Here is a 21,181-nt window from a genome sequence, read left to right on the forward strand (position 1 = left end):
AGGAGTCTGTTAGGCTGCAGTCCATGGGGTCGCTAAGAGTCGGACACGACTGAGCAACTTCACTTTCACTTTTCACTTTCAGGCATTGGAGAAGAAAATGGCAACCCACTCCAGTGTTCTTGCCTGGAGAATCCCAGGGATGGGGGAGCCTGGTGGGCTGCCGTCTATGGGGTCGCACAGAGTTGGACACAGCTGAAGTGACTTAGCGTAGCATAGCTAGGATGAATACTGTAGAAGTAAAAGGGGAATTCCCCTAGAAGTTTTCCTTTGGTTAAAATAATGTTTTTCATTAATCAATTTAGTGAACAAGTTGAAGCATTCATTTCCTCTTTTTTTTTTTTTTTTTGGAGTGACATTTTGGTTTAAGAGGCAACAATGTTTTAACATATTGTCAAGTGCACTTATATTTTTCAATTAGTTTCTAAGCAAGAAGTGTCCCTTATAAAGCAACTAGAAACTGAAGAATATATTGAGTGGTAATCAGCTTAGAAAATTTGACTTATACAACCTGCAGTTAAAGACAATTATAACTGCTTTAATGCAAAATGTGTAAGGTTGGGAGAATCAAACTGTAATATTTTGATCCATGCCTGGCTCATCGTCCCCAGCACAGCTCCTAACTGAGATGACAAAAGAAATGCATAAAATGAAATAACCACCCAGGCTGATATAGAAGGCTGGAGAAAGCTGGCCTGATACTGTGCTTAAAGATAAAAAAAGACATGCAGTATCTATTTTAAATGAGATAAGTGTGATTCATATATCTTGCAGGGACAGAGATAACTTTGTTCCTTTAATCATGATTATTTATTACTTAAAGCTTAGTCTCTTTCACACCTAAACCTTCCATCGCAAACCGTAGGACTCAGTTCTTATGAACAGAGAGAGTTGTCATTCTTACCAGTAAGCCTACTAAATACTACTACTATAAGCTTCAGACTTCACACAGCAGATAAGTTTGTCTCCCCTGACATGAGTACATTAATCCACTGAATCAATTTACTTAAGCTGTGCTGTGGAGCAATGCGGCCACGATTTAACTGAGCTTAAAAGCACTTTCAACTTTTGAGTCACAGCCCCACGTACAATGCAGGCCCACAGTACCCTTCATAAGTTCTATTTTGACCTTTTACAACTATGTGAGAAATACTTCTGTTAGTCATGATACTCTAACATCAAAAAGGATCTTGAAATAATGAATTTAAGCTATTTTAGAAAATCAGACTCCAGAGTAAAACAGAATGGAACACCTGACTAGATTCTACAGAAAAATTTATTTGCTTTAATATTTATAAAATTCTTTAGATTTTCTAAATTTTTTAAGGAATTTGATTAGAAAATATTTTAATTTTTAAAATATTTTAGCAAAAAACATTTTTAAAATAGCTGCTGGCTTCAGAGTTTACAGTATAAAGGTTATCAAATGTCATACAGGAAAATGGCACATTTGCATTATTCAATATGCAGTCAAAGCTAACTGTAACAACCAAAGCAGGATACAAAAGAAGTTGCAACATGTTACTAAATTTTACTAAAAATTAAAAAATTTTATAGGTATGCATGGTGAACTGTTGTCCCAAGTGCTGGGAAGAAAAATTTTCCTCTACCCATCTAGATTCTTCTGGCTGGCTTACAAATTATGTTGACAGGAGGCAGCTTAACAGGAGAAAGTCAAATAAAAGATTAATAATATGTATGCATGGGAGAAATCCAATAAAAGTGAGTCTTGTCAAAATGACCAAAACTCCCCCTTTAAAAACAATTTTCAGCTAAAGACAAAGCAGGATGTTGGGAAAAGTGATTTGGGACTTCAAAGGGGATGAAGCCAATTGAGATGGAGATAGAAAAGCAAATGTTTGGAACACAGAGGCAGTGGGATTCAGAGGAATTTTAACAGACTGCGAAGTGCCTCCTCATCAAACACACCTAGTTCATGCTACAGTTGTCCATGGGCACAGTACCCTTCATGGGATAGCTTCTTTATCTGCACTTTTCTAGGAAGTTAGGGGAAAGATCACAGTTTCCAAGCCCTAAAAATAGCCTAAATTAATCCTCATACCAAAGAGACACATTTTAGGGTGGCAAGTTTTGCTTCCCGACAATACTAAGCTGTCTGTTTATTAACACTCTCGTCCCACTTCACAAAATCTATTAAAAACAAAACCTCAAACCTCTTCCTCATTTCTTCTTTTTAAAACTTCTGAATCCTACAGACCTTCCCTCAAACTTATCATCGATGTCATCACCATTTTTGCTCTTCCATATCTCTGTTCAGAGATGTTTTCACTCAGATCACCACTCTTTGCTTCATCCTAACAAGTCATTCATTATCATGGACTTGTTTACTTGGGACCTGAATTACTTGTCTTTACTGTGACTTCTTACCATTTAGTGACACAGAGGATCATTCCTGGCATATCTGCTATTTTAAGAGGAAACCCTGTGGGAGATGTCAGCATTGATATAATGGGGCAAATAATATGGATTCTTGAGGTCAGTGTCCTTGGCTAAGGTGTGGCGCTTTTAAATATTTTATCTTTCTTCCCTAATATATGCAAAATCTCAAAGAGTAATTATTCATAAAAGTAAGGAAATATTCAACAAATATGAAACTGAATACCTCCAGAGAAACCCTCACTGAAGTGAATTTGTTTCAGTCATAAGGAGAAATCATTTGTAAATGATAAAGATGATGTCTAAAAGATCCTAAAATTCATTTTTGTATGCTCAGTCAATAAAAGCAGGATATTTTCAAAAACTTGCCCAGCCTGTTTTCTGATTTTTAAAAAGTTTAATCAGGGCTCAGAGATAAATATATCTGAAGTAGGTGTAAGAGTAAGTAATATATTTTAACTAACAGGGGCTATTAGCAATCTAAAGGAAGCTAGGAAAATTTTACATTTCTTTTGGAAAAAAAAGTTCATCATGGATGTTACTACCCATGAGCTCTCAGATGTCTAATATCTCTATAGAATCTCTCATAAGGTCTATTCTCAAAATTTCTGATTGTACTTCTAAACTTCAGGTCTTACAATAAGTACAACTTTGACTTCCAAAATACATTTTGCCTCAGGATGCTGGGCTCTATAAATATGGATATGTAATTTATCTTTCAAGTGACTCAAAGGAGGAAACAGAGAACAGAAGTGAGTGATAAGGGCAAGCAGCCTTCTCTTCATTCCAGTGTTTTTGCTATTTATTCCCCAGTCATCTATGTCAGTATCATTCACAAGGAGGAAGTGGTCTGCAGTTTTGCTCCGACATGCATTCACTCAGATTTAAGTTGGATTAAGTTTTCTAACAGTATCTCTTTTAGTTTATCATAATATTATCTATTATTTACTAGGTCCTTAGTATATAGCAAAAATATTTAAACATATCAATCACATTATTATTGCACTGAATTTGATTCCAAAGAAGTAACCCTCTGAGGTAAGTTTAATATCTCCATTTTATAGATATGGTAACTGAGGTTTAGAAAAATTAAATCACTTTCTCATGCTAGAAAGTGGAAACAACTGAGATTTTTATTATCTGGCTGACTATAAATCCAGTGTCCTTGTCCCCTAAACTGCTATACTTAGGTTCAGGACATTTAGGTTGAAATCTCAAGTATTACCTGTGTAAATTTATCAACTCTCTTAAATATTTCCTCTGTTTACATTTCCCCGATTGTGGAATGAGGTTAATGATAATTGACTTCTTTAAATAATAGAAATATTATTAAAATAAATTTTAAAATGGAAATATTTTATAAACTATAAAAATCCATGCAAATGAATACTATTCTAAAATTTGAGTCTGCATGTATCAGATATAAGTAAATGTTTCTTGAATTTAAATTTGATAGTCTCTGTGGAGTAGGCACAGTGACCATTAAGCCAATTTTACATTATTACAGTGAGCTTAATTTCCACACTGGAAAATTAGGTGAATTAAATGATTTGATAACATGAGCTATGGCTTGATAACTGTCTTACTAAAGACTCCCTACCACCCCAACTTGGTGGCAAGTAACAAAACTAGTTCAAATGTATTAGAACATTGCATTTATTAAGGTCCCCAAAGAAAGAAGTACATTTGGACATCAGGAAGACCAGAGAACAAGGAAGCAAAAATGGTCAAAATCTTTCTCTCTCCAATTATCCTTTGCCTCTGCATGGCTGATTTATTTTTAGGTGTCACTGAGGACTGGTTATTTCTCCTTCTCATTAATAGACATGGCTCCAAAACAGACATCTCAACTAAGTTTAATCTCTCTTTAAGTTTCTGACATGGTGTAACCAGCACCTGTCGATCCCAAGTTCAAATTCTCTAGAAAGAGAATCTGATTGGCCCAGCCTGGATTAATTATCTATTATAGGACTTCTTAACCTTTGGTGTTATTAACATTGTCTGCTGAATAATTGTTCTTTGCTTGGGACATGTAGAGTGAGGCTCTCCTGTATTTTTAGGATGCCATTAAAACATTTTGTCCATTATCACAGTGAATGCATTTCACACAGTAATCTAATATTACTTTAGAATTCTGCTTAAAATTCTTGCCAAAACATTGCTGCCATAAAACATTGCTTTTCTTAAATAACTTAAGTCTACACTTTCATCCAACAGTATTAGAAATTTCCACAATATCTAATATTTGTATGTTCAAATTTTTAAATAGTATTTTCTGTGTTTTCTATGCTAAAAAAAGAAATACATTTCAAATAGCCTCCATACTCTTTTCCATTTATTATTTCAGCTGTTGTTATTATAGCAGGAAGAATAATTTTTTACCATTTATATGGAGCATTTTGTGTTTTCTTTTAAAAGAAAACATTTGTCCTTAAGATTAGCAAAAGTTCAGTGCTGATTTAAGCATCACAACTTTAAGAATGTTAAAACATTAGATATTTGTCTTTATGTTCAGTATACTTTGTTTTAAATATCTTAAAATATTTAAGATATCATCCTCATATTTATCTTACTAACTAATACAAAAAATAATACACACTAAGGGCAAGATACATTGTGTTTAACAGTGAATCTATATTTATAATTCACACAGTTTTTATCTCTGTGCCAAGAACAGAGCCCGTACACAGTATCCTTTTCATTTTTTCTTTATCCAGTGAATGGATAGTCAGGTTACTATTTGGGAAAAGCACTGAAATAGTCAGTTAACCTGAAATTCAGTTAATTATCATTTTGTATACATTTGTATTTCCTACTTCCTCTGATGTACAGACTCTGAAGTCATTGTTAATATCACCACATCTGTGCTGTATCATTAATCCAGAAACCACAAAGAAATACAAGAAATGATTATGTTTCACTTGAAAGCAATGAAATTAGGCAGGTTACTTATATAGAAACTAGTCTACCACACAGAAGCAAAGCTCATTTTCAGGTTTCTGATAACCAGAAGCGTGAAAAGCTTCAATTATTAAAATTACTTGACCATTTCAAGCCTATGTTTTCTAAACAGTGTTGAACACTTACAAGTCTGGCAATGATTCTCTGTGGGTCCCCAGCATCGGCCAGTACAGGACTTATGGCAACGTCCACCTGTAGAATAGGAAAAAGCATGTGTGTATTATAATCTTTAATCTTTCACTCTGACTAGGAGCTAACATCTCAAAGGAAATATTCCTACTTCTTTATGAGGATTTTTATGTCATACTAGAGTTGAAACATAGCTCATAAAATGCCCACTTAAATAGCAAAATTTGAATGTCAAATACATATGAAGCAGAGAAATACAATCTCTTGATATTCAAAATCCTCTCATCATTTTACAAGAAAAGGAAATACATGACTTTGTGAATGCTCCTGTATAGTCAGAAGTAAATATTTACATGAAATAAGCTTTACTTCGACTACTGAATATTTTTATTCTACTGATCTATTCTATTTGATATAAATTCAAAAGTTCACAGCCCACTAATATCAACAGACATTAAGGATTAAATCAATAGTTTAAAAGAAAGTGGAGTCTATGAAAACAAAAATATATTACAAACATAGGATAAACCTTCAGAAAAAAGGTTGTTTACATAATTTAGAGTATCTCTTTTTGTCAAAGGTCTTTTATATCTTTAAAAAATTATTGAAATATAGCTGATTTACAATGTTGTATTAGTTTCAGGTATACAGAAAAGAGATTCAGTTGTACAAATATGTCTGTATGTATTTTACATTCTCTTTCATCACAGGTTTTTACAAGATTTGAGTATCACTTTTACACTATACAGAAAGTCCTGGCTTGTTATCTGTTTTTTATATAGTGTGTTTATTTTCCCACTCCACTACTTTTGCCTGGAAAATCCCATGGACTGAGGAGCCTGGTGGGCTGCAGTCCATGGGGTCTCGAAGAGTCAGACACGACTGAGCGACTTCACTTTCACTTTTCACTTATGTGCATTGGAGAAGGAAATGGCAACCCACTCCAGTGTTCTTGCCTGGAGAATCCCAGGGATGGGGGAGCCTGGTGGACTGCTGTCTATGGGGTCGCACAGAGTCGGACACGACTGAAGTGACTTAGCAGCAGCAGCAGCAGCAGTGTATATTTTAATACCAAACTCCTAATTTATCCCTCCCCCTTCCCCTTTGGTAACCATCAGTTTGCACTTTGTCTTTTTAAAACTTTTTCTTGCGGTATAATTAATGTACAGTATTAATAAGTTTCAGGTGTATGTCACAACGATTCACAATTTTTAAAGGTTATTTTCCGTTTATAGTTATGAAACGATATTAGCTATATCCCTGTGGAGGAGGACATTCAGAGGTTGTGTCTGACTTGACCTGTAAGCTGAACCTGGGCGATCAGAAGCTTCTCACCTGCTCCCCTGTCCTTGAAATGTATGTCCCTCTGACCATTCTCATGCGAGCAGCTGTTTCAAGGACATAGCCTTGAGAGAGAAAGGTGTTGTTGAGACCATCTGGACTGAGTAAGTGACCAAATTTAGTTAAGACCTTGATGCAAATTTTTAAGACTCTGACAGGCGGATGCTGAAATCTACTTATCTTGCTGCTGCCCAAGACAAGTCTCATACATAAGTCCCCTAGCTTGTGAAACTTGTCACCTACAAATCTGGTGTGGGCTGCCTCTTTCTTCCATCTCTCCTTGCCCTTTATGTACCGGTGCCAATTTGCAAACCAACACCTTTATATAAATATTTCAAGCATTGAAAAGAATTAGTTTATTTTGGAAAGTTTAATTTCAATTATTTTTCTAATATCCTCTTCTAAAACTTTTATTGATACTACTTTCTTTCTCAAATATCAGCCTTTATTTCCTGTGGCCTCATTTTCCTTTTAATGATGATGCTACTATGGGTACTGGCCTCCGTGAAAAAAGCTGTCTCACAGAGAAATTCCCTACAATCACAACAAAAGAATATTAGCTAGAAGAAATCATGTATAATGATTTTCCTTGAAGTTTGCTGTTGAATTTCATAGGTTCACTCCAAACTTTTGTGAGTACAAGGATATGGAATGGGCTTATCTTTAGTGAAAAGTGGACATGAAAATTTATCAAAGATAAAAGCTTTTCTATAACACTGCTGCTGCTGCTGCTAAGTCACTTCAGTCATGTCCGACTCTGTGCGACCCCATAGACGGCAGCTCACCAGGCTCCCCCGTCCCTGGGATTCTCCAGGCAAGAACACTGGAGTGGGTTGCCATTTCCTTCTCCAATGCATGACAGTGAAAAGTGAAAGTGAAGTCACTCAGTCGTGTCCAACTCTTAGCGACCCCATGGACTGCAGCCTACCAGGCTCCTCCGTCCATGGGATTTTCCAGGCAAGAGTACTGGAGTGGGGTGCCATTGCCTTCTCCTTTCTATAACACACTGTCTATTAAACCTTTATTGTTAATTTCCTAATATAAATTGTGAATGGCTATATCCCTATTCAAGATGTTCATTTTAACATAGCTAACTACATTGTAAAAATTATGGAATAAGGTTATATCAAAGGTTTCCATCTTTCCTTGACCCACAGTTTTTAACTCTTCCTTTAATTTTTATTTCTTTTTGGATGTGGAAGTTCTTACAACTGGGGCATTTTTGTTTGTCTGTTTGTTCTTGTCTCTCTTTGTGAGACTGTATGGACCTAGCATGTTAAACGCTGCCACAGGAAAGGGACAGATTCAGCAGATACCTTTCAAAGGCTGAACCTCAGACCTACTGGTCTACTCTTCCACAGGTGAATAGCACTATTTTCAAATTAATATAACACTTAAGCTCAGTCCCAGCCACACTCTTAACAGTATCAAGATCCTGGCCCCAATGGAGTTTATTTAAAGCAATTCTGTTTGTGAAGTGCTGCTACTGACATCACCAGCATAAAATATCCCGTCACTCTGCCATCTGTTTATTTAAATCCAAACACATTATAACTACATAATGCAAGCTCATTCTAGCTGACAGGAAAAGAACTCCATCTGGCCTGAACAATATAACTTTAATCAGTGATAATGATAATTATTATTAAAAACTGACTGGAGTTCTTTTGTATAAAGCTAATAAATCTAAATTGATTTATACCAGCGGAAATTAGAAAGGACTGTGAGACAAAATGGAAAGCATTGTAAACTTTTTCTGAGTACAAACTTTTTTGAGAAAGTGGTTTAAAATGTTAATGTCTTTCTTTAGATTTGTTAAAATCCTTTAAATTGACCCATTAAGTAGTCTGTTAATTGTCTGAAGCAGAGGATGATCTATCCTTTAATCTATGACTTCTCTAATAGTGTTTGGTTCTAATAAAATATTTAGCTTTATTTATTGTGAATGAACAACTATCTGTAGCTGTTAAAATATGCTGAGTAACATTAGACATGTTAAAATATTCAATGGATCCCCTTTAATTGGATTACATATTTTTTAATCTTATTCTTGCAGTTTCAATTTACCATTTCAAGGCCTACTCTCATATTTAATATAAAAGAAGTATTACTAGAAATTTTGTTTATGATTCTTATCAAAATGTGATGGCAAGACCCATTTGGTTGGGCATAAGTGATATAGTGCCTGCACACACACAGAAGTTTTAAATATTAATAATTTATCTATGATGTCTATGTGCTGTTAAGACATTTTATTTGGTAGTTTCCATTTTTCACTCATAGAAACAAATATATTAATCACTCCTAAAAGAGGAACCTAACAATGCTTCTTTTCCAAGGTTTTACTCAGACTTGGATTCCCTCCATCCCTTTTGGAAACCAAATGAAGGTGATCACTTTGCCCACACATTTCAAGTTCTATAATGATAAGTGTGCTGGAGACCGTGAATTGACTCTGCTGCTCCTGAATCAATGGCTGCTCCTTCTGCTCTGTCCTTATTTCACTGTTTCTAGATCTCTGAGCCTTTTGGTATCCATTCAGGCACTCAGCAGTTCAGCTTTTGGTTTTCAAAACTGTGTGATATTCAGCACTTGGGCTAACTTGGTTTGATTCTTGCAGGCAACTGAGTAATGTAGTTTTAGGGAGCATCCCAGGTGGCTCAGTGGTAAACAATCCTCCTGCCAAGGCAGGAGACGCAGGTTTGAGCTCTGGGTCAGGAAGATCCCCTGGAAAAGGAAATGGCAACCCACTTAAATATGCTTCCCTGGAGAATCCCATGGACAGAGAGGCCTGGTAGGGTACAGTCCATGGTGTTGCAAAGAGTCAGACACAAATTTGCAACATGATGCAGGTAGTTTTAGGGGCTATTATGTCTAATATTTTTTTAAAAATCTGTTTTTAGCTTTTTTTCCCCAACATTTTTGCTGCCCAGAAATGTCTCCTTAGTAATTATTCATCCAGAACTGGGGAAAAAATTTCTGCTAACTTTTTTTTCCTATTTTCCTCTCATCCATCTATTCGTTAAGTATTTCTTGAATACCTTCTGTATCTGTGTATCAGGGGCTATGAGAAATATTGGAATTGAGCTGAAACAGACATGGTTACTATTCTAAGAAAATTCAGGCTTAATTCAGCATTATTATGAAGGGAAAAGGTTTTGGTTATGTTATACCTCATGTTCAACCTCTATGTGTTTAAAAAAAGAAGTCAATACATCTGATTTTTTCAATAGCCACTCCCCACCCCCCAGCTCAGGAAGAAAGAGTTAGACAAAGCCAGGTTGTGGTGGATCATTCCCAGTGGAAAGCCTGGTAGCTCCAAAGTCCACTATGTTCCTCATATATGATTTATCTACGTAACACCTAAAATGAGATCTGCCCAGAGCATTCCAGTGGAGAGAATAAACGTGGCCTCTTATTGTTTGTGTCCCAACAGAAATGCTAATACTTTAACTATAGCTTATTGTCTTACTCCAAACCTTCTTTCTGTCGTCTATGCTCAGATGAGCAGTACCACAGGATGCCTGATTCGATGGGGAAAAGAAACTGAATATGTCAATAACATTTTAGTCTCACGTCGTTTTATAAACTACTTCTCCAGTAGTTTGTTTTTAAAAGGAGGACAGGAAAAAAGAGAAACTAGACACTAGCTTATGTAAATGGGTGAAACATTTAGGAGCACTGAGCCTTTGCCAATGTTATCAAAATCTGCCTATCTCCATGTTGCAATCAACTACATCATTTTTTTTTCACTATTTATTGTAATAATTCTTTTAAAACTATTTGGAAAAATCCACTACTTAAAAATAAGAACCTGATGTTTCTATTCACTTTAGTGATAGTGTAGTTATTTAAATTAATATTTCTATTTCCTGTCATTCTGACTATAAAACAAAAATTTTAAAAAACATTTCTGTCACTTTAAGAAATAATTATCCTCTCTGATTCCTTTATTTCTACCATTCTATCTTCTAATTCACTAATCCTATCTTCTGCCTCTGTTATTCTACTATTTGTTGCCTCCAGAGTGTTTTTAATTTCATTTATTGCATTATTCATTATATATTGACTCTTTTCTATTTCTTCTAGGTCCTTGTTAAACCTTTCTTGCATCTTCTCAATCCTTGTCTCCAGGCTATTTATCTGTGATTCCATTTTAGTTTCAAGATTTTGGATCAATTTCACTATCATTATTCGGAATTCTTTATCAGGTAGATTCCCTATCTCTTCCTCTTTTGTTTGGTTTGGTGGGCATTTATCCTGTTCCTTTATCTGCTGAGTATTCCTCTGTCTCTTCATCTTGTTTAAATTGCTGATTTTGGGGTGTCCTTTCTGTATTCTGGCAGTTTGTGGAGTTCTCTTTATTGTGGCGTTTCCTCACTGTGTGTGGGTTTGTACAGGTGGCTTGTCAAGGTTTCCTGGTTAGGGAAGCTTGTGTCGGTGTTCTGGTGGGTGGAGCTGTATTTCCAGAAAAATAAACGACCCAATCAAAAAATGGGCCAAAGAACTAAATAGACATTTCTCCAAAGAAGACATACAGATGGCTAACAAACACATTAAAAGATGCTCAATGTCACTCATTATCAGAGAAATGCAAATCAAAACCACTATGAGGTACCATTTCACACCAGTCAGAATGGCTGCGATCCAAAAGTCTACAAATAATAAATGCTGGAGAGGGTGTGGAGAAAAGGGAACCCTCTTACACTGTTGGTGGGAATGCAAACTAGTACAGCCACTATGGAGAACAGTGTGGAGATTCCTTAAAAAACTGGAAATAGAACTGCCTTACGATCCAGCAATCCCACTGCTGGGCATACACACTGAGGAAACCAGAAGGGAAAGAGACACGTGTACCCCAATGTTCATCGCAGCACTGTTTATAATAGCCAGGACATGGAAGCAACCTAGATGTCCATCAGCAGATGAATGGATAAGAAAGTGGTACATATACACAATGGAGTATTACTCAGCCATTAAAAAGAATACATTTGAATCAGTTCTAATGAGGTGGATGAAACTGGAGCCTATTATACAGAGTGAAGTAAGCCAGAAGGAAAAACATAAATACAGTATACTAACGCATATATATGGAATTTAGAAAGATGGTAACAATAACCCGGTGTACTAGACAGCAAAAGAGACACTGATGTATAGAACAGTCTTATGGACTCTGTGGGAGAGGGAGAGGGTGGGAAGATTTGGGAGAATGGCATTGAAACATGTAAAATATCATGTAAGAAATGAGTTGCCAGTCCAGGTTCGATGCACGATACTGGATGCTTGGGGCTAGTGCACTGGGACGACCCAGAGGGATGGTATGGGGAGGGAGGAGGGTTCAGGATGGGGAACACATGTATACCTGTGGTGGATTCATTTTGATATTTGGCAAAACTAATACAATTATGTAAAGTTTAAAAATAAAATAAAATTAAAAAAAATAAAAACATTAAAAAAAAAAGAAATAATTAAAAAATAAGTGCTGATTATTGCATATATGTGTGATTCCAATTCACAGGCAATCACCTCTGTTTGTCAGTTCATTATTCATCATGCTCAGGCTCACGCCCTAGAGGAGGAAATGGCAGCCCACTCCAGTATTCTTGCCTGGGAAATCCTATGGACAGATGAGCCTAGTGGGCTACAGTCTATGGGGTCGCAGAGTAGGACACGACTGAAGTGACTGAGAAGTTAACAAATAGGACTAAATTTAATCTTTTATGCTTGTCCAGCAGATGGTACTCAAAATGTAGCTTTTGTATTCTTTTTTAGCAGCTAGAGTCCCTGAGCCACTTTGATAATTTTCAGTTCAGTTCGTTTAGTCGCTCAGTTATGTCCGACTCTTTGTGACCCCATGGACTGCAGCACTCCAGGCCTCCCCCCTCTCCATCACCAACTCCTGGAGTTTACACAAACTCACGTCCATTGATAATTTTAAGAATCATAAATTCATGTTGGAAGTTTTGCTTGTTTGTGAAACTGCCTGACAGCAGGGACAGGATTTAATATGCACCTTTGTACTGCCTTATGCAAGTAATATGCTGGAACAGTTGAAGAGTTGCAAAATATAAAGCCACTGGCAACCATAAAAGATTATATCCCCAAACTGCCCCTAGCTAAAAGGTGATGCCGTTACATCTCTGGATTCTTCTTTCATTTCTTTTAAAAACTGCCATTCTTGACCTCTTAACACTACATTTACTGGAGAAAGAGTGAGAGAACAGTATCTTTTTTATGACCATATATTTCAAAAAAGGAAAGTGAAACATTTTTGAAAGTCTATGCTAAACCAGTTCCTTTTCTTGACCAGACCATAAAAAGGCGAATGAGTCAGTGCTCTGCCCTCAAGGAGCTTTCAAGGACCAGGAAATAGGCAGGAATATAGGCAAATAAATATGATAATCCAAAACATGGGTATGCATAATGTAGAGAAAAAAAGATTTTAAAAAAGTATCTCCATAGGGGGTGGGCATTTCAGTTGGGCTTGGCTGTCTTGTTTGTCCAGCAGAAAAGGAGGAGGAGGGAGAGGAACTCCAGGCTGAATGGTTAACCTAAACAACGACCCAGAGACATGGATGTGCACAACTCTTTGGGGCCATAATGAATACTTTATGGTCCCTTGAGCAATTTGCATAGAAATAGTTGTTGAAGTATGAGCTTATAAAGCATCTTCAAAGTCTTGGTTGATGTTTATTCTGCACAGGTGTTATGGTGTTGGTCAAGGTTTTTGAGCTTGGAAAAGATGTGATTTGACTTGCAAGGTAGAAGAAGGTGTCAGGGTATGATTCCTAAAAGTTAATGCTGACATGTGAGTAGCTTGTGCAAAATGCTGATTTTATAGTCTGCAATGAGGTATAGAAAGCCGTTTTTAAAAAGCGATTCCAAGGATTCCAAGGATAATGTATCCACGACAACAAAGCATATAGATAAAAGTATAATACTTTGGCATATAATTCCAAACTCTACTAACATCATGGCCATATTTTGTGACAGTTAGATCTGATCAGCTGCTTGGTAACTAAACGTACAGAATTAAACAATGTGAAAATCTAGCAATCTCTCATTTTCAGTGTTTACTCTGATTTGTGAATATATTTCCATTAATTTGCATTTTTGTTCCCCCTGGAGTTCTAGAAAATACATAGTCTTTATTTTCAAATTTAAATAATTCTAAATCACACTTATGATAGTAAAGTCACAAGATGATTCCAACAAATGATGTATAAGTAGGTTTTAATGATATTAATGTAATGTGAAATTGCTCTTTTTATCAGATGTTACTATTTCCCTTATTCCTATCTGACAGTTTTCACTGTCATGTGTTTATTTATCCTCACAATTTGCTCTATAGACTTTACATTTTCATATAGTCTTAATTCAATCTTCCTATCTTTATGATTTGAAAGCTAATTATTGAATGGAAACTTTATTATTATAGATTTTGCTCTTCAGAAAAAAATTGAACAGGTAGTTTCACTGACCAGAAAGACAAAGTTAAAAATTAAAAAAAAAAAAAAAAAAAAAATATATATGGAATTCTTCACCTTCCGTGGTGGCTCAGACAGTAAAGAATCTTCCTGTAATGCAGGAGACCTGGGTTCAATCCTTGGGTTGAGAAGATTCCTTGAAGAAGGGAATGGCAACCCATTCCAGCATTCTTGCCTGGAAAATCCCATGGACAGAGGAGCCTGGTGGGGTACAGTCCATGGGGTCACAAAGAATTGGACACAACTGAGTGACTAACACTTCACTTCACTTCACCTAGCAGCAAATTAAATCAAGACTTGATGTTTAATTGTTTTACTAGTTACTGTATTGAAAAAGAAGTAAGTCGTGTCAACCTCATTAACATTTTTATAAGTAGCATCATGTTATTCATTTCAAGGAACCTAAGTCAAAGGGTTGAGAGTAACATACCTATTATGTGATCAAGAGAAATTTTTGACAAAAGGGTTGAAATATATCAAGCTCATTCTTCAACACTTCTATCCACCCTTTCTCCATAAGTTCAGCAACTTAGGACAAATCTATGACCACTAAAGCACACAGTTATCTCCAAGTCCATTACCATCTCAGAGAGGATTACAGAGGAATAGCTGATAGACTGAGCAGTTAGTATGGCACACAGAAGTGCAAAGGTTTCATAATACTGAGCCTACTTAGCAAATTTTTGTTTCTTCTGAGGTCTTCTGTAAACACAGTCTAGCATAGGTATGATAATAGTAGAAACCCCAGGTACAAATCGGAGAAGGCAATGGCACCCCACTCCAGTACTCTTGCCTGGAAAATCCCATGGATGGAGGAGCCTGGTGGGGTTGCTAAGAGTCAGACACGACTGAGCGACTTCACTTTCACTTTTCACTTTCATGCATTGGAGAAGGAAATGGCAACCCACTCCAGTGTTCTTGCCTGGAGAATCCCAGGGACTGCAGAGCCTGGTGGGCTGCCGTCTATAGGGTCGCACAGAGTTGGACACGACTGAAGCGACTTAGCGGCAGCAGGAGCAGCAGGTACAAATAGAAGCCTGGGGAAAGTGAGGTGGGAAAACTGATAAGAGTATCATTTTTCAAAACCTCTTTAAATCATACATAATAATGGAAACCAGGTACTCTATTAGCATGTTGAGTTCAGATGTTTCTATCTACAGAATCTAAGAGAATGGACTGATCTACACAAATTTCAGTGTCAAAGAGAAATTTGATGATAACCTATTTAGAACATAAGATTGTTACTTTTTACATCCATAGCCTCATGTGATCTTAAGAGTGACTGACAGAAGTAATCTAATACATAATATGTCAAATGAATAGACTAAAGGAATTCTTCCTAAAGAAATTTAATTTCTCATTGAATGGAAAGGTCTGATACAATGCTATCTATGATACTACTATTCTGTATATTTTATATTTTCCCAGCATACCTTTAAACTTCTGTAGACTACTATAACCAACAGAGACAAACTTTAAAGAGAACCATAGCAAAGAAGCCAACATATTCCCTTGATTTTTTATTTTTCTATGGTTTTGGAAAAATCATACTATCAATAACAATGATGATTCACATTATAATACTTTTTTAAAATTTCCTGAAAAACTGAAAGCTTTCATATTTGATAATGGCAAAGATTTCTATCAAATTAAGCAATTATAAAGTATCAATTATCCCTGTTCATAGCTGTGAACATAAAATAGAATTCCCCCCATTGAGGAACAGAATTAGTTCCAATCAATGTCAAATGTCATACTAAACATATAATAAGATTAAGTCTGAACTAAGGACCTTACTAGCAGACTTAAAAGAATATATTTAGATATGTCTGTTATTTGCAATCAATGATAGTGATAATCAGTAGATTTATGAGCACTTATAACGAACCAGCCAGGGCCACAAAGAACATCCCAGAGCATCCTTCATCCTATATAGAGTGTAGTCTATTTAGATATTCCCTTGGAGGTCTGCAGTGTCCAGCTTGATCAGCCTTATGTGGTTGAAATTTTTAGGAATGCTCTAAAAATTTTATATATATTAACACAGTTAATCCTCATATAATCCTAATAGGTTAAATTCTCTAAAATTTACATATCCAGACCACGTGGAACCAGTTTTATGCTTGTAACCCTTTGTAAAATGTCTATATCTGTATGATTAGCAAAAGTTTGAATATTTACATGTCCAAAATTTAATCCCTGATCTTCCCACCCCCACCAAAAATTTATCCCTGTAAAGCCTTCTCCGTCTCAGACAATAGCAGCACAACCTTTTTAGAGATTCATTAGATTTTGAAGTCGTTTTCAGAAACTCTTTTTCTGTCATATCCAGATCCAAATTCACTAGCATATCCAGTTGATTCTAACTTTAAAGTACATCTAAGTGTCCAATCATTTTCTACCATGCATCACTAAACCACTATTATTTCTTGCTTGGATTAATGCCATAGCCTCCAAACTGGTGTCCTAGTTTCTGCTCTGGCTTCTTTACCATCTCTTCTCAATATATTAGCTTGTGTGGTGCTGTTTATTCACTAAATTGTGTCCAACCCTTTTGTGACCCCATGTACTGTAGCCTGCCAAACTCCTCTGTCTATAGGATTTCCCAGGCAAGAATACTGGAGTGGGTTGCCATTTCCTTCTCCAGGGGAGCTTCCTGACCCAGGGTTCAAACCTGCATCTCCTACATTGCAGGTGGATTCTTGCCACTGAGTCACATGATGTTCTTAGACCAGGTCAAATTCCAATAACTTCCCATTTTTCTCAAAGTAAAAGCCCAAGTTCCTTTTAACGGTTGTTGAGATCTGAGAATATTTGGTCCTCTCTTCCAGGCCTCTATAACCTTTCCTCCTGCTATTCCCTTCCTGGTTCACTCCTCTCACTCTCACTCCTGCTGTTTCTAGAAGATAAACAAAGTGCATGACTCACTTAGAATTTTTATGCTTTTCTTCCCTGGACTTCTCTTTCTATGATAGCTTGTAGTCAAATGGTTCACCTGCTCTCTTGTTTTTCCTAGATGCCACCTCTCAATGAGGTCTTCTCTTACCTACATTATTTATATTAAATATTTCAGATGGATTTTCTAGATTTTACTTCTAACACATGTTCAAATTCAAACTATTTAAAATTCAGAAAATATAAAATAAGATACATATCATCCATAAACTTTGCATTTGATGTTTTTCATTTTTTGCATTATATATGCTTATATATATAGTTTATAAATTAATAAAATACTCTACATAGTTTTGTAATCTGCTATTTTCATAGCAGACATATTTCATATTTTATACTGTATATTTTGAAGTGACATTAAACAAATGTGATTTTTTTTTTTTGGCTATATTTATCTCCCATCATATGGACATACTATAATTCAATTAACCTTTTAGCTTTATGGAACACTTAGGGTATGTAGGCAGAGAAGGCAATGGCACCCCACTCCAGTACTCTTGCCTGGAAAATCCCATGGATGGAGAAGCCGGGTAGGCTGAAGTCCATGGGGTCGCTAAGAGTCAGACACAACTGAGCGACTTCACTTTGACTTTTTACTTTCATGCATTGGAGAAGGAAATGGCAACCCACTCCAGTGTTCTTGCCTGGAAAATCCCAGGGACAGGGGAGCCTGGTGGGCTGCCATCTATGGGGTCGCACAGAGTCGGACACTACTGAAGCGACACAGCAGCAGCAGCAGGGTATGTAGGAGATCAGTACATATATTTAAAAAAATACACATTAAAAGGATATCACTAATTTCCTGCCTTATTTTAAAGAGGATTTATAGAGGATGGAGGGATTTATGGAGGGATGATCTGGATATCAGAAAGAACTTACCTATGTCCTTTTTTATATGCTTCTGGAAAACACTGATGGAATCTGACACTGATGTGTGGATCTGTAGATGCCTGGTGTATGTATCAGAAGACTTGATAAAACGATTGATGTCCTGGCAGGCCTAGATTTATGTGCTGGTTCTAGCAGTGTGTCAAAGGCCTCTGTACATACCTATCATATTTGACCTTTTCATCACTGAGTTGGATAAAACAATGGAATATGCTTGCTGTTTTTGAAAATGACACAAATATGGACAAAGCAGTGGTTGTTCACACACAGGATAAAAGTTAAGATTTTAAAAACACTTGGAAGATAAAATGAGCCAAAAGTAACAATAAGAGATTTAATAGGATCAGTGTAAATTCCTGCCATGTGTAGTTCTAAATCAGTATTTCATATGAATATCAATAGATAGATACACACATACACAGAGTCTACCTGGCATGGGACAGGGAAGAATTTCAGTTCTCTCTCTGGTACTAGTGTGTCATTTCTTAGTTCCTTAGTTACGTTAGTTAACTTCTCTATGTGTTTTTTTTTTTTTTTTTTTTTGCTTTTTGTACTTAACTGTTTATTTTACACATTAAGGCTTACACTGTGTTGTATAATTCAATCTGGATATCATCATCAACATCATCAATCTCACCACATCATCTACAATTTATTAAGCACTTTCTACACTCTAAATAGTAGATGGAGTACTTTACACATAGTATTTCATTTAATTTATACAATAGCACCTTAAGTACTACAATTTGTTACATTTTATCCATAAGAAAACAGAAAGCACCCTTTAAATGGAAGAAGATATTAGCTCCTTGATAGCATGTCACTTAGTGTGCTTGTGTCAAAATTTTTTGTTCCTGTCCATTTTTAAATTTCTAATTGACATTTACTTTGATTCTACTGTTTATTTATTGATTCAACTGTAAATGGCAATAAAATGATTGTAAGTTAAACATAAATATATTTTAGCAATTATTATGACAGCACTTTTGTACCAGAAAATTATAGCCCACAGTTTAGAGAAGATAGAATACTGAAAAATCTATTATTCAAAAATACTATTGTGCATATAACCAGTTTACAATACTGTCATTTACTGCACTCTGTTCCTATAACTCCTGCTAAAATGCAGAAAACATAAGTTCTGACGTCATTTTCTTTGGGATACAAATAGGAAAAGGAGTACGTCAAGGCTGTATATTGTCACCATGTTTATTTAACTTATATGCAGAGTACATCATGAGAAATTCTGGGCTGGAAGAAGCACAAGCTGGAATCAAGATTGAAGGGAGAAATATCAATAAACGCAGATGACACCACCCTGATGGCAGAAAGTGAAGAAGAACTAAAAAGCCTCTTGATGAAAGTGAAAGAGGAGAGTGAAAAAGTTGGCTTCAAGCTCAACATTCAGAAAACTAAGATCATGGCATCCGGTCCCATCACTTCATGGCAAATAGATGGGGAAACTGGAAACAGTGGCTGACTTTATTTTTTGGGGCTCCAAAATGACTGCAGATGGTGACTGCAACCTTGAAATTAAAAGACACTTACTCCTTGGAAGGAAAGTTATGACCAACCTGGATAGCATATTAAAAACCAGAGACATTACTTTGTCAATAAAGGTCCATCTAGTCAAGGCTGTGGTTTTTCCAGTAGTCATGTATGTTATGGATGTGAGAGTTGGACTATAAAGAAAGCTTAGCGCCGAAGAATTGATGCTTTTGAACTGTGGTGTTGGGGAGGACTCTTGAGAATCCCTTGGACTTCAAGGAGATCCAACTAGTCCATCCTAAAGGAGATCAGTCCTGGGTGTTCATTGGAAGGACTGATGTTGAAGCTAAAACTCCAATACTTTGGCCACCTGATGCGAAGAGCTGACTCATTTGAAAAGACCCTGATGCTTGGAAAGATTGAGCACTAGAGGAGGGGACGACAGAGGATGAGATGGTTGGATGGCATCACCGACTCAATGGATGAGTTTGGATAAACTCTGGCTGTTGGCGATGGACAAGGAGGCCTGGCGTGCTGTGGTTCATGGGTTTGCAGAGTCCGACACAACTGAGCAACTGAACTGAACTGAAGTCATTTTTATCTGCATTCAGTTTTTTTAATAAGTACAAATGATTTGTTCATTTTTTAAGATATCAAATATCAGTTTCTAGAAAACAAGTGCAAAAATTTTAGTTGCTCAGTCGTCTCCAACTCTTTGCCACCCATGGACTTAGTCCACCAGGCTCCTCTGTCCATGGAGTTCAATTAAGCAGTTCAGTTCCTGGGGTCGCAAAGAGTCGGACACGACTGAGCGACTGAACTGAACTGATATATATATATATAGTACTTGTGCTAAGTTGCTTCAGTCTTGTCTGACTCTGCGATCCTATGGACTGTAGCCCATGAGGCTCCTCTGTTCTCTCTCTCCAAGGCTTTTCCCAAAAAAGACTAAATCAGGTTATTATTTAATATTGAATAGAATTCCTTTGTGCCATATTGGTTATTCATTTTAAATATAGCAGTGTGGACATGTCAATCCCATGTTCAGTTTTCACTATTTAACAGTTGAATGGGACCTTAGGCAACAAACTTTACCTGAGTTGACTTTCCTCATTTATAAAATATAGATGATGATACTTGCTTCCTATATATGGTAGAGGTGACTAAGTTGAATGATATATCTAAAGTACCTGGCATGCAATAAGCATCAATCCATATTATCTCCTTTCTCCCTCCCTCACAATATTGTATATAAAAATATAAAGAAAAACAAAGAGGGACAGAGATGGAGACGGTCAGCAGAGGTAATACAGAAGACAAATGAAGTAATCTGGAGACAGACATGTTTATGCAGACAGTCGAAATGATCAGTGAGGTATTACAATCAAGCTATGGGAAAGAGGGAACCTGTGACATCTTAGGAACTTTGACAAGCTTTGTAGACAGGAACAGTGGGTTTCAGAGGTCTCTGCAAGCATTGAGAAGCCACAGTATCAACAGGAATGTTACTAACAATCCAAAAGCAGTTAAATCTCCCT

The 21,181-nt window shown here is 36.3% G+C and overlaps 1 protein-coding gene across 6 annotated transcripts in view; it reads right to left on the reverse strand.

Moving 5' to 3' along the window:
- The window catches only part of ERBB4 (erb-b2 receptor tyrosine kinase 4), a 1,281,057-nt gene that overhangs the window by 359,775 nt on the left and 900,101 nt on the right, over nt 1-21,181 (reverse strand). For all 6 annotated transcript variants that reach the window (XM_070800265.1, XM_070800289.1, XM_070800279.1 and 3 more), the window contains exon 5: nt 5,482-5,547. In XM_070800265.1, coding sequence (XP_070656366.1) covers nt 5,482-5,547 — 66 coding nt within the window. The remainder of the gene's footprint in view (nt 1-5,481; nt 5,548-21,181) is intronic.

This window comes from Bos indicus, chromosome 2 (genome assembly GCF_029378745.1).
Source record: "Bos indicus isolate NIAB-ARS_2022 breed Sahiwal x Tharparkar chromosome 2, NIAB-ARS_B.indTharparkar_mat_pri_1.0, whole genome shotgun sequence".
Classification (NCBI taxonomy): domain Eukaryota; kingdom Metazoa; phylum Chordata; class Mammalia; order Artiodactyla; family Bovidae; genus Bos; species Bos indicus.